General features: G+C 43.9%; 1 protein-coding gene across 1 annotated transcript; it reads left to right on the top strand.

Moving 5' to 3' along the window:
- The first annotated feature begins 823 nt into the window (after positions 1-823).
- LOC143990330 (olfactory receptor 5AP2-like) lies at positions 824-2,000 on the top strand. Its single transcript, XM_077490377.1, has one exon. It carries the CDS (start codon positions 1,064-1,066, stop codon positions 1,994-1,996), a length of 933 nt encoding a protein of 310 aa, XP_077346503.1. The 5' UTR covers positions 824-1,063; the 3' UTR covers positions 1,997-2,000.
- The last annotated feature ends 10,062 nt before the right edge of the window (positions 2,001-12,062 follow it).

Here is a 12,062-nt window from a genome sequence, read left to right as displayed (position 1 = left end):
TCATATAATTAAATATATATAGGATTAACTTCCCTTACCTGTCCTCGCCGCAGGAATTGCTGAAACAGACAAATTCCAGCCTTCACCCATCACGGCGGGCAGTGTTAGCCAACCTTCAGGTTTATCTGGGGCTCTTTCTTGGAAGAGCCTCCTACCTGGACCATGTAAAGACTCTGCCAGAAACTTTTGTGCGCTCTGTGTAAACAGTACACCAAGTCTGGTTTTCCCAGAGCCCAGTCTTCCAATAGGAGAGGACTTACAGGCCAAACCTCGTTTCTTCGGCTGACGAGGCCCGGGTACCATACCATCTTGGGAGTTAAATATCGGCCCAAGGTATGGATCCGGTTTGTTGTAGCCCTTAGGCCCCCGCAGGAACCTGCACAGAGCTAAAGTTTTACGTGACCAACCACCATAGACACTGGCGAAAAAACTGAGGTGCCTCCCATATGGGAGGGGTTATATAGGGGAGGAATTCTCCTTAATTGGGGTCAACCAGTGTCCAATCACCAGAGGTGCCTTTATAACCCACTATGTAATGATCTCCTGTGTCCCGTGATGTATGATCAAGAAAGGTATTTGCATACACATTTTATTTTGAGTTGGTATTATCTTCTACAAATATAACGTTATGTTTTCCATGGTATTTATTTTAACTTTTGCAACTTTTACTAATCGCTCTCCTATTGAAACCTTCCAGTATTAATTATTGTACAATTCTGTGCAGCATATCACTTGGATGTATTTTTTACATAAATAAAGTATACAGTATCCAACTGCAACACTGCAACATTACAGCATTAAACTGTGGCTAGCTATAATTTTGCTCAACCAACCGCAAAAGTTTCTAAACCAAAAAATCAATAAAAACATATTTAATAAAATTACCCGCTAAAATGTTTGTGTTTTGTGTCTACAAAATGGACATAACCTGGTAGTCTGTAAGTATACTGGTGATTTATTTTCCGATTGAAGTTTTCCTTTATATAGATCTTTCTCATTTTGTCACTAATACCACAAAGAATTCCGCTGTGGGCCAAGCAAACATTATTAGAAAAGTGTGACCATGGCTACTGAAAACCAAAGTACAATAACAGAATTCATTCTACTTGGACTTACAGACAATCCCAACATGCAACTATGGCTGTTCCAGGTATTCTCACTTGTCTACATGACCACGCTAGCTGGCAACATTCTCCTTTTAGTGGCTGTCAGAACAGACAACCATTTACACAACCCTATGTATTTATTTCTTACTAATCTGTCCTTCTTGGACATCTGTTATACATCAATCATTGTGCCCAAGATGCTACTAAATATTGCTTTGTCTGCAAAAAACATTTCATATACTGGTTGTGTTCTTCAGGTTTACTTTTATCTTTTTATGGGTGAGACAGAGTGTATACTATTGGCTTTCATGGCCTATGACCGATATGTGGCTATCTGTAATCCCTTGCGTTACAATGTTATTATGAATATAGTCTCGTGTACAAGGATGATTTTCTTTTCTTGGATGGCTGGATGTAGTATAGCCTCCTTTGATATATATTTTATATGCCATTTAAAGTTCTGTGGACATATCACCATCAATCACTTCTTTTGTGAAGCTCCATCCTTACTTCAGGTATCTTGTGGGGACATCACAGTGAACAACATTATAACGTTGGTTGGTGGGTCCATATTGCTTTTAATTCCCTTGTGTCTCATCCTCTTTTCATACATACAAATTTTCTTAGTCATTGTGAAGCTCCCTTCTGGGCAATACAAAGCATTCTCTACATGCATATCCCATCTTATCGTGGTGACCATCTTCTATGGAACGGCCATATTTATGTACATGAGACCAAGGAATTCAGATACTGAAGTGACAGACAAGATAGTGTCGGTGTTCTATACAATTGTCACACCAATGTTAAACCCTTTGATCTATAGCCTAAGAAATAAAGATGTTCAAAAGGCTATTGGACATTTGGGAAGGCTTACAATTGTGCTAAGGTGACAAACCGAACTGGATAAACCACTGGACAGCTGTTCATTCATCAGACCCAATGTCCTTAAAAAAAATTGTAAAAAATATTTAGGTTGGCAAATTAGACATACAGTTGTCAAATTAATCAACACATACTGACCCTGCTAACTTTTATCTGGGCATCTGGCCTGTATTTCTGCTCATGAGAGGGTTAAGTACCAAAAAAGCCATGTGATAATCTGTGCACACCGTCTTTTACGGTCAAAATGCCTAAAAAATCTATGTTTGTTGTAAATTCAGTTGATGAGCAGTGATCAGCAAAATTGACTGTTTTTGATTTGCCAAAATTGTGGTGAAACTGGGCCAAATAATTTATCAGCATTACGTTCAGTAGGAAAGGAAAAATTAGAAGGGCTTCCTAGGGTTAGAAAAATGTCATTATACTATGATGGCCTTGCTTTTTGGCAAGCCTAAAACGTTATATATTGAAAGAAAACAATGTATTCAAAATTGCTTTACAAGGTAAATAGTCACTATGAATGGGCTGAACACACCCTGTTAGGTTAGCGGCAGAACTCCCAAACAGGGGATATGTTCTAAACCGAATTGCTTACCCCATTGAAGTCTATGGGAGCGGAAGAGTAAAAAATAAAAAAATACATAAAAAAGTGCCCATTTTGAAGGCTTATATGCAAGTAATTGGCCATAAAAGGGATATGGGGGTCTGAGTACTGCTGTGGGGGACATGTATCACAAAAAAAAAAAAAAAAAAATTAAAAACTAAATCTATTTTTGCAGGAGCAGTGATTTGCAGGAGCAGTGCCCCCCCCCCTCCAAAAATTAAAAGTCACCAGCTACACAGCTACACATACTGTAACTGCTGACTTTTAATATTAGGACACTTACCTGTCTTGAAGTCCAGCGATGTCGGCACCCCAGACGATGTTTCACAGCATGGTCCCTACTGCGCATGTAAAAGTATAAACAGAAAAAGTGTTTCTCCTGCACTTGTGCAGGCAGTATTAATGTAGAAATAGTAGTCATTTTGAATGGTAAGTAGTATAGGACAATCATGCATATCCCACTGACTAAACTGACCAGGGGTGGTCCGAAAGAGGCTGAGTGGAAATGAGGGGATGGAAATCTTGTGATCTAATGCATGAATCAAAGTGATATCGTTTTTTCATAAATAAAATAGATGAGTACAAAAAAATGACTATGAATTCATAAAACTAGGTTACAATATATGCATTCAAAATTAGTTTTGCTCATACAAGGGCAAATGATCAAGGTAGCCTTCCCTACTGCAAATGCACAAAGTATGCTGCGCTCCCTTACTGGCCCGGCAGCAGGGGAAGGAGGAAGGGGCTGGACTTCTGATGTACCTTGCCGTTGCGAGGTAGGGTACCTGTCAAACACACTTACCTGCTCCCCCCTCCCCCCTGCATGGTACCAAATGTGGCACCGGAGAGGGAGAGGAAGCAGAATTTGTTTATATATAGTGCCTGGGGGGTCCCCTAATGTGCCTGGAAAGTGACGCATCTGTAGCATGCACAAAACATGCTGCAGCAAAAATTACATTTCTAAAGGAAAAAAAAACAAGTCAAATCCAATTTAAACTGACCCAGGGTTTATAATTGCTAGCACCCAACTATTAAAAAAAATAAAGAAAAAAATAGGGTGGGTGCCAGTCCCCCCCAGTCCCCCCAGTCCATGCCAGACCCTTCCAGACTGGTATGGATTTGGAGGGGAACCCCATGCCAAAATTTAAAAAAAAGAGACGTGCGTATCCCCAAATTCCATACCAGGTCCTTATCCGGGCATGCAGACTGTTACTTAACCGAGTGACCCCATCCCCTCTGATGCTACGAGGAAGCCTTAGGGATATCCCCGTGTGTCAGAGGGGGTGGGGTCACCCAGCAACGTCATCATGTGGCCCCGCTCTCAGTTATAAAAGAGCTGTCACCTGAGAGGCCAGTCGTTATGGCGGGTGCTTCCCATGGCGACAGATTGTAGGTGGCGTCCGGCTTTTTTTTTTGTCCATCGGAGTGAGAGAAGAAGAAGAAGAAGAAGACTTCATCAGACAGTTTAATTTTTTTATTTTTTTAATTAAGAACTTGTCCCAAGGCGTGAATTGTCTTTTTTTTTTTTTACCATTTTTACACATTTTTTGTGAAATGGTAGGGGTACATTTGTACCCGCTACCATTTCACACAAGGGGGGTCAGGATCTGGGGATGCCCTTGTTAAAGGGAGCTTCCATATTCCGATAAGTCCCCCACCTTCAGAGCCCCACAAACACTGGGCAAGGGTTGTAGGGATGAGGAGCTACCCCAAAGCCCCCTCCCAATGTTGATGACATGTGGCCTGGTATGGTTCAGGAGGGGGGCGCTCTCTTACGCCCCCTCTTTTCCTGCGGCCTGCCAGGTTGTGTGCTCAGATAAGGGTCTGGTATGGATTTTGAGGGGGGCCCCACGCCATTTTTTTTTAATTTTGGCACGGGGTTCTCCTTAATATCCATACAAGACCTGAAGGGCCTGGTATGGAACTTGGGGGGTTCCATGTGTGGGACCCCCACACATTTTTTTTATTTTGGTTCAGGGTACCCCTGTGGGGGAATCCCATGCCGTTTTTATCAATGAACTTTTATGTGTATTGCCGGGACAGACAATTCATTATAGCCACGAGTAGTTTTAAATTACTTTTTTTCCTTTAGAAATGTAATTTTGGTTTCAGACTGTTCTAAACACGGGAAGCATGTGTCACTTTACAGGCATACTATATACACCCCCCAGGTATGAAATGTAAAGGAATATTACACTTTTATTGTTTCACTTTAAGCATTATTAAAATCACTGCTACCGAAACGTCAGTTTTTAAAACTTTTTATTTGCATTGATACATGTCCCCTGGGGCAGGACCCGGATCCCCAAAAAAATTTTGGACAATAACTTGCATATAAGCCTTTAAAATTAGCACTTTTGATTTTTCATGTTTGTGTCCCATAGACTTTAATGGCGTTCGCATGTTCGAATTAATTTTTGGCCTGTTCGTATGTTCTACTGAGAACTGAACTGGGGGGTGTTCGGCTCGTCCCTAGTAATGTATGTAATAAGTGTGAAATGCCAAGAACCTTTGACCATAAGAGTTAAAAATCATACACTAATAGAGAAAACATCCTAACATAGGCTAAGAATAATCAAACAAAAAGTGAAACATGTAATTATACTCCTGCTAAATGTAATAGCTTCTTACTCAGTGCTGCACCAACCAGCATTATAACAAACAATATCGCATCCCTTCCTGGCACATTCAGCTGTCAGCCAGGGATTCTTGGGAATCGGAGTTGATGGTCATTTAAAATCCCACCCACTCAGGGGGAAGCCTTTTTTTTGATAAGTATAGAGGGATTGCACCACTTCACCGTTATTTGACCCATTTTCAGTTATTTTCTTGTTTCTTGGGTGACAGGTGAATGTAAACAAACAGCGGGGAAACTGTAAAGAAAGCCATGAGGTCCCCCACAAAATCCATAACAGACCCTTATCTGAGCATGTAGCCTGACTGGCCATGACAGGGCATATGCCCCCCTCCTGAACCGTACTAGGCCACAAGCCCTTAACATCGGGGGGGGGGGGGGACTTGTCCTCATGTTGGTGAGGACAAGAGCCTTTTCCCCACAACCCTGGCCCAGTGGTTTATTGGAATCTGGAAGCCCCCTGTAAAAATAAGAAGCTTCTAGATACTGCCCCCTCTGTGTGAATGTGTAAGAGGCAAAAAAAAGTAACCCTGCTCATTCACAAACATTTTTTAGTAAATAATAGTAGTAAAAAATTCAGTAAAAAATCATATCTTTGACAAGTTCTTTCATTAAAAAAGTCCCACATTGTAAATCCACCATCAATCACATTGTCCAGCAATGCAGATCCATGTCAATGAGATGACCAATGGCCACCAAAAGAAAAAATCTCAAATCCTGCCAACACATTCAAACCCATCATTCAGCTCCAAATCCTATTTCTCAATCTGAGACACCACAATATAAACAAAGAGGAGGATCTCCTTGGTAACATCATTGAACATATATGGACATGACCCCACTTATTCTATTAGTGGGTCTCAGTTCAGCAACTTTGTTGTAACAAACCTCATTCTGTGGACATTGCCTTCTCCCTCCTCATTGGACAGAGGCACCACACCTCATCCACAACATGCTTGGCAGTGCTTTTACATTACTTGTACCTGTCCCTCTATCCTGATTGGGTATGGCAATACAGTGCTCTATTTCAGCATCATAATTAAACCCAAGGTCCTAGGTTTCTGATACTGTTTTGCTTCCTGACTCCCTACCTGTTGTATCTTTAGTGTTCCTGCCTGTCAACCTGTCTTCTATTCCCTTGTTGCTGACCTCTGCTTTAAAATTGGATTACTCTTTCATATTTGCCACCAGCCTTGACCTCAGACTTCTTACTAGATTATGCTTGCCCAATACCTGCCTGACCTCAGAACCATTCACTGTATTACACAAAAAGTTTTAACCTTCCCAGACCTCCACCAACTTCTGAACTGTTTCATAGTTGCTTTTCTGCAGTGACCAAAGCCTTGACTATAGGTGCCTTTTCCTGTTTTCTTTGCTCAGTACTCTGGTCAGGAACTATACTATATGTACTAGGACCTGGAGACAACCAAGTTCCGATAGGACTGTTTGCTGTAAGAGAACTGGGGCTGCTGAAGACAGAAGAAACACTCACCGGCTATAGTCCCTGACCTAAGCATTGGATTGAGAGTAACACTGACATATCCAGTTTTAATAATTCTATTGATTCTTGCAAATTCAGACCTTTACAGACATTAGTGGGGGTTTAGACATGCAAAAATGACCTAAACACTCAGAGATATCTTTTCCTGTTGCTGGATTCCTAAGCTACTGGGGTGACCATTTGCTTTTAGACTTTAAAGGGGATTGGTTAAGGTGCGATTTAAACACTTCTGGTGCTGGTTTAACAGAGGATAGACAAGAGAAAATGTCATAATCATTTCCAAGCTATTTGATTATTTCTTCCCTCAACAAGCTGATGATTCCTATCTAAAGTGCTTTAGGCTTAGCTGACATTTTTTTTTAAGCATTATACCTTTATTGACTTTTATATTAACCACTTCAATACCGGGCACTTAAAAACCTTCCTGCCCAGACCAATTTTGAGCTTTCAGCGCTGTCGCATTTTTTAAATGACAATTGCGCGGTCATGCTACACTGTACCCAAATGAATTTTTTATATATTTTTTCCCACAAATAGAGCTTTCTTTTGGTGGTATTTGATCACCTCTACGGTTTTTATTTTTTGCTAAACAAATAAAAAAAGGCCATGAAAATTTTGAAAAAAAAATGTTTTTTTTTTTTTTGGTTTTAGTTCCAAAACTTTGTAAATAAGTATGTTTTCTCCTTCACTGATGGGCACTGATGAGGCTGCACTGATGGGCACTGATAAGGCGGCACTGATGGGCACTGATAAAGCGGCACTGTTGGGCACCGATGAGGTGGCACCAATAAAGTGGCACTGATGAGGTGGCATTGATGGACACTGATATGTGGCACTGATAGGTGGCACTGCTGGGCACTGATAGGTGGTACTGATGGGCGACACGGATGGGCACTGATAGGTGGCAAAAATTGGCATGGATAGGCGGCATGGATTGGCATGGATAGGCGGCACAGATGGGCATGGATAGGTGGCACCGATGAGCATGGATGAGCACTGATAGGTGGTATGGATGGGCACTGATAAGTGGCATGGATGGGCATTGATAGGTAGCACAAATGGGCACTGATAGGCAGCACGGATGGGCACTGATAGGTGGCATTATATTGTATTATACTGTACTGATGGATACTAATCAGTGCCAAACAATAATGCATGCCAATCAGTGATGCCCATTGTGGGCACTGATTGGCATCCATTGTGGGCACTGATTGGCATTCATTGTGGGCACTGACTGGCATCCCTGAGAGTCTAGGGTGGCATACCTGGTGCTGGGCATCTCTGGTGGTCTGGTGGCGTCCCTGGTGGCCCAGTGTGGGCATCCTTGGGCGGGCTACACTGATGATCGAGCAGCACAGACCCCCCCCCTGTCAGAGGAGCAGCCGATCGGCTCTCCTATACTCATGTCTGACAGACGCGAGTGAGGAAAAGCCGATCACAGGCTCTTCCTATTTACACTGTGATCAGCCGTTATTGGACACGGCTGATCACGTGATATAGAGTCTCTGTCGGAGACTCTTTACCAAGATTTTAGTTGCGGGGTGTCAGACTGACACCCCGCAACAACAAGTGGCTCAAAATCCTGATCACCTCATATGATGTCCGGTCAGGATTTTGAAACCACTATGCTGCCGTGTTTCTGCTATAGAGCAGGCGGCAAGTGGTTAAAGGATGGGGACAATTTTGTACAAAGTATGCAAATCATTTATTTCATTTTTATTTGTATTTGATTTTTGTGCAAACAAAACAATACGCGAGGGGTAGGGGCCACCAAAAACATAGGTCTTACTGCCAGTACTGGTAAAAGATGCATATAAAAAGAAAACAAAAATCAAAAAGGGGGGTAAGGAAGGGGAAAAGGAAAGGGGAGAGTGGAAAAGGGAGGATATTTACCCAGTATATAATAGTCTAACAACTAGCACAAACACAAAAAAAAATTCAGTCATGTAGAATACATCTATGTTTAGTCCCTCTTGTGAGAAAGTGTGCTCCATATATTTCCCCCATCTAGCAAAGAAGTGTCAGGTAGTGTGAAAGTTCCGAGTAACAGCATGTCGTTTTTCTTAGTGGAAGAGTGATAGCAATGTTGTTTCACAGCTAGGACACGCCACGGGAATGAGTTAATCCAATTACTCAGGATTTTTCTGCCAGCTACCACCAGTAAGGATATATGAGCCCATTGAGAGAGGCTGGATGGTATTGATGGTTGAGTTGAGGTAGCTGGTACTTTGCGCCCAAAGAGACAGATCAAAGCAGAACTCCAGGATCGGCAAAAAAATCCCCCATTAGTACACCTCCCTACACAAAACACTAAACAGTTATTACATTTGTGAAATTCCTTACCATTGACTGGAAAAGTCTAACTGAATTTTCAGGAAGTCCTCTCTGTAATTCAAGAAATTCCAGCATCTATTCCGCCAAGGAGATGTTAGAACAGAGATTACATCATAATCTCTCCTCTCTCTCTACAGGAAAATTAATTACATTTCCAAGGAATCTTTGGGAATTGCAGTGAATGTGGGAGGGTACTGTGACAGGAGTCACTTAGGGGGGAGGGTTTGTGGAATTTAGCTTACCTTGGAGAGCTCTGGAGACACCGTGTCCAGAACCCCAGTCTGATCTGTGCTATTTAGACACAATGTACAGCCACACTGGAATGTTGTATATATGTATATATTGTGTGTTGTCTCATGCTGTTGTGGACTCTTTTCTGTGATCATTTGGGGTGGAGTTGTAGTCCAATGTTCTATTTTGTCTGCCTTGAATATTATGGGATGTGTATGTAGATTAGCTGTGAGATTGGTGGGGGCAAATTCCTCCAACAGCTCTCCCTGCTGATAAGACTGTTTACTGATGAGAAATTTGAATACACCTGACCTGTGTGTTTATTGTGATTTGACAGTTTACCCTGCCCTGAATCCAAGGGTGGGGCGAAGTGTCTCAGAGTTGGATATCTGTGGTAACATGTGCTGGAATAAAGGAGTTTTATGTTGTTGTTCACCCTACACTGTGCTACGGCTGGTGACTGAGTGAGCTAAGGGGTCTTGGATAGTGCTAGTTCTAGACAGAGGAAGCATTTACAGTGGACATAGACCTGCTGAGGACAGGGGTTCATCACAAATGGAGGCAGTGGTGGGATTGTGCTTCCTAGCTGTGAACACGTCCAAACCCTCACCTGGATCCAAGATCAGGATAGCAGACTTCAGTCACCCGAGTGGAGATATAGATCTGGCATCAGAGTTTTTGGTGCTGCTGCGGACCATCCTTTCAGCAAACACCAGGTCTGTGTCTATGGATGAATACCTGGAGGTCAGGCAGCAGATTCGGGTAGGACTCTGGATTAGAGCCTTCCAGGTTGCTGTTATGCAACCAGGTAAGTGCTTTCCAATCCCAGAGCAACAGGCCAGTGAACAATGGGAGTTACGGATGCAATTCCTGGGAGAGCAGCCCCAGGAGCAATGGGTGACTGAGTTGGACAGGCTGGTCCAGCAGGAGATAGAGCTGGACAATCGGTATAGGACTCTGCAATGACATGCAGAGAAGGAATATTTAGAGGAGACAACAGAATGCTCTCCAGGGGGATATGACTTTGATGGCCCTGGATTTCTGTGGGAGAGCCTTTCAGATTGTTTTGTGTTTGTTGATGAAGGGGAACCTATCCTTGAGAATTCCCTGCGAGAATACAGAGAGGCTATGCTCGGTCTTGCAGGGGTCTCAGAGCTTAAACCTGACCTGGACTATTTGCTAAGGAAGGAAAAGTATCTGGAAAGGGCATACAGAAAATTGCTAGAACACGTTCAGCAGCATGACAAAGAATCGGCAGTGGAAACTCAGAAGATTGCCATCTCCAAAGCTGAAGCTCTGACAACTGGACAGAGGGTCCAAGACCTCTGCCCCACACCTGTGGCAGTTTCGGAGGCCCAGGGTGAGAAGGAGATGGTCACTTTCCAGAAGCAGATGTCACCCAAGAATGATGCCTTCAACCCAGCAGGGGAGCTGGCAACAAGGCCAGACATCAATGAGCTCTGCCCAACACCAGTAACCTCTTCTTCATTCTATGGAAAGAAGATGGTGAATCAATATCCCCTGACACCAATTTGGGGATTTGATAGGCTGTTCTGCTGAAGAAGAACAACCTAGAGAGCCTCCAGCAGAAGAGCTGGTATTATGACCAAACTTCACTGAGCTCTGCCCAGCACCAACAGCTTCATCTGTGGAGTTAAAAGAGACTTTCCCAGCGGAAGCACTGGCCACTGGACAGAGGGTCCAAGACCTCTGCCCCACACCTGCAGCAGTGCCAGGGGCCCATGTTGAGGAGTTAATGGTCACTCCCCAACAGTTAGCTGGAGTGGATGATACAGAGTCCCCAACAGAAGTGCTGGCAACAGGGCAGAGTGCTACTAACTTCTGCCCAGCAGCGGCAACAACTACAGAGTTCCAGGGAGATGGGACAGTCGGACCCTCTCCCCAGTGACAAGCGGCCCTCTTGAGAGAAGAGGTAGTCGGCCTTTCTCCCACAACACTGAAAGGGACGTGGGATTTTCTGCTAGCAGCATATGTGGAGTTACAACAAACTTTCCAGCTGAAGCGCTGGCAACCAAACAGAGGATCCAAGACCTCTGCCCCACACCTGTGGGAGTTCCGGAGGCCCAGGGGGAGAAGAAGATGGTCACTCCCCAACAAGGATTCATGCACCTGGGAGACAATGACAGAGAAATGTCATACCAGCAGCCAGATGAGGGAGCAGTCGGCTCACCTCCCCAATGGCAGCTACACAGTTTGGGTGAGACAGAGGTCATCCTTCCACCCCAGCAGCAAATCCACAGTCTGGGAGTGGAGGAAGCCGGCCTCCCGCCCCAGCTGTTAGCTGGAGTGGATGATGGGGGGTCCTCAGCTGAAGTGCTAACAGGGCAGAATGCTACTACCCTCTACACTCAACTGCAGCTTGAGCTAATATCAGTGGATGGGATTGCGGTTTCCACTCACAGCAACCCAGCAAAAGGGCTGGCAACACAGAATAGTGCTGATGGCCTCTGCCCTCAACTAACAGAAGAGGGAGTTCCTGTGAAAGTGGAGGGGACTTTGCAGCACTGAGACATTAGGATGTCAGCCATGCTTTGCAAGCACTGGGAAACCTGCATGTGAAATACCGGTCACTGTAACGTCCTGCCTCCTATAACGGCTTTGTGATTGACAGCACACTGTTCCAATGCCAGTCCGGCATTGAAAGATCTGTCACCGCCGGAGATCTCCGCTCTGTCATCTGGCTGGGGCAGGGAACAATTCTTACTCTGCACTAAGCGATAACAGGTGGACTGGAGCAGTGGCGGTAGATGG

This window comes from Lithobates pipiens, unplaced genomic scaffold (assembly GCF_037356315.1).
Source record: "Lithobates pipiens isolate NorthernLeopardFrog02 unplaced genomic scaffold, aLitPip1_a1.2 Scaffold_18, whole genome shotgun sequence".
NCBI lineage: Eukaryota > Metazoa > Chordata > Amphibia > Anura > Ranidae > Lithobates > Lithobates pipiens.
The sequence above is the reverse complement of the archived record's forward strand: the minus strand, read 5'-3'. Positions and strand labels throughout refer to the sequence as shown.

Coding starts and splice junctions, on each gene's coding strand:
- LOC143990330 (XM_077490377.1), top strand. CDS start 1,064: ATGGCTACTGAAAACCAAAGTACAATAACAGAATTCATTCTACTTGGA.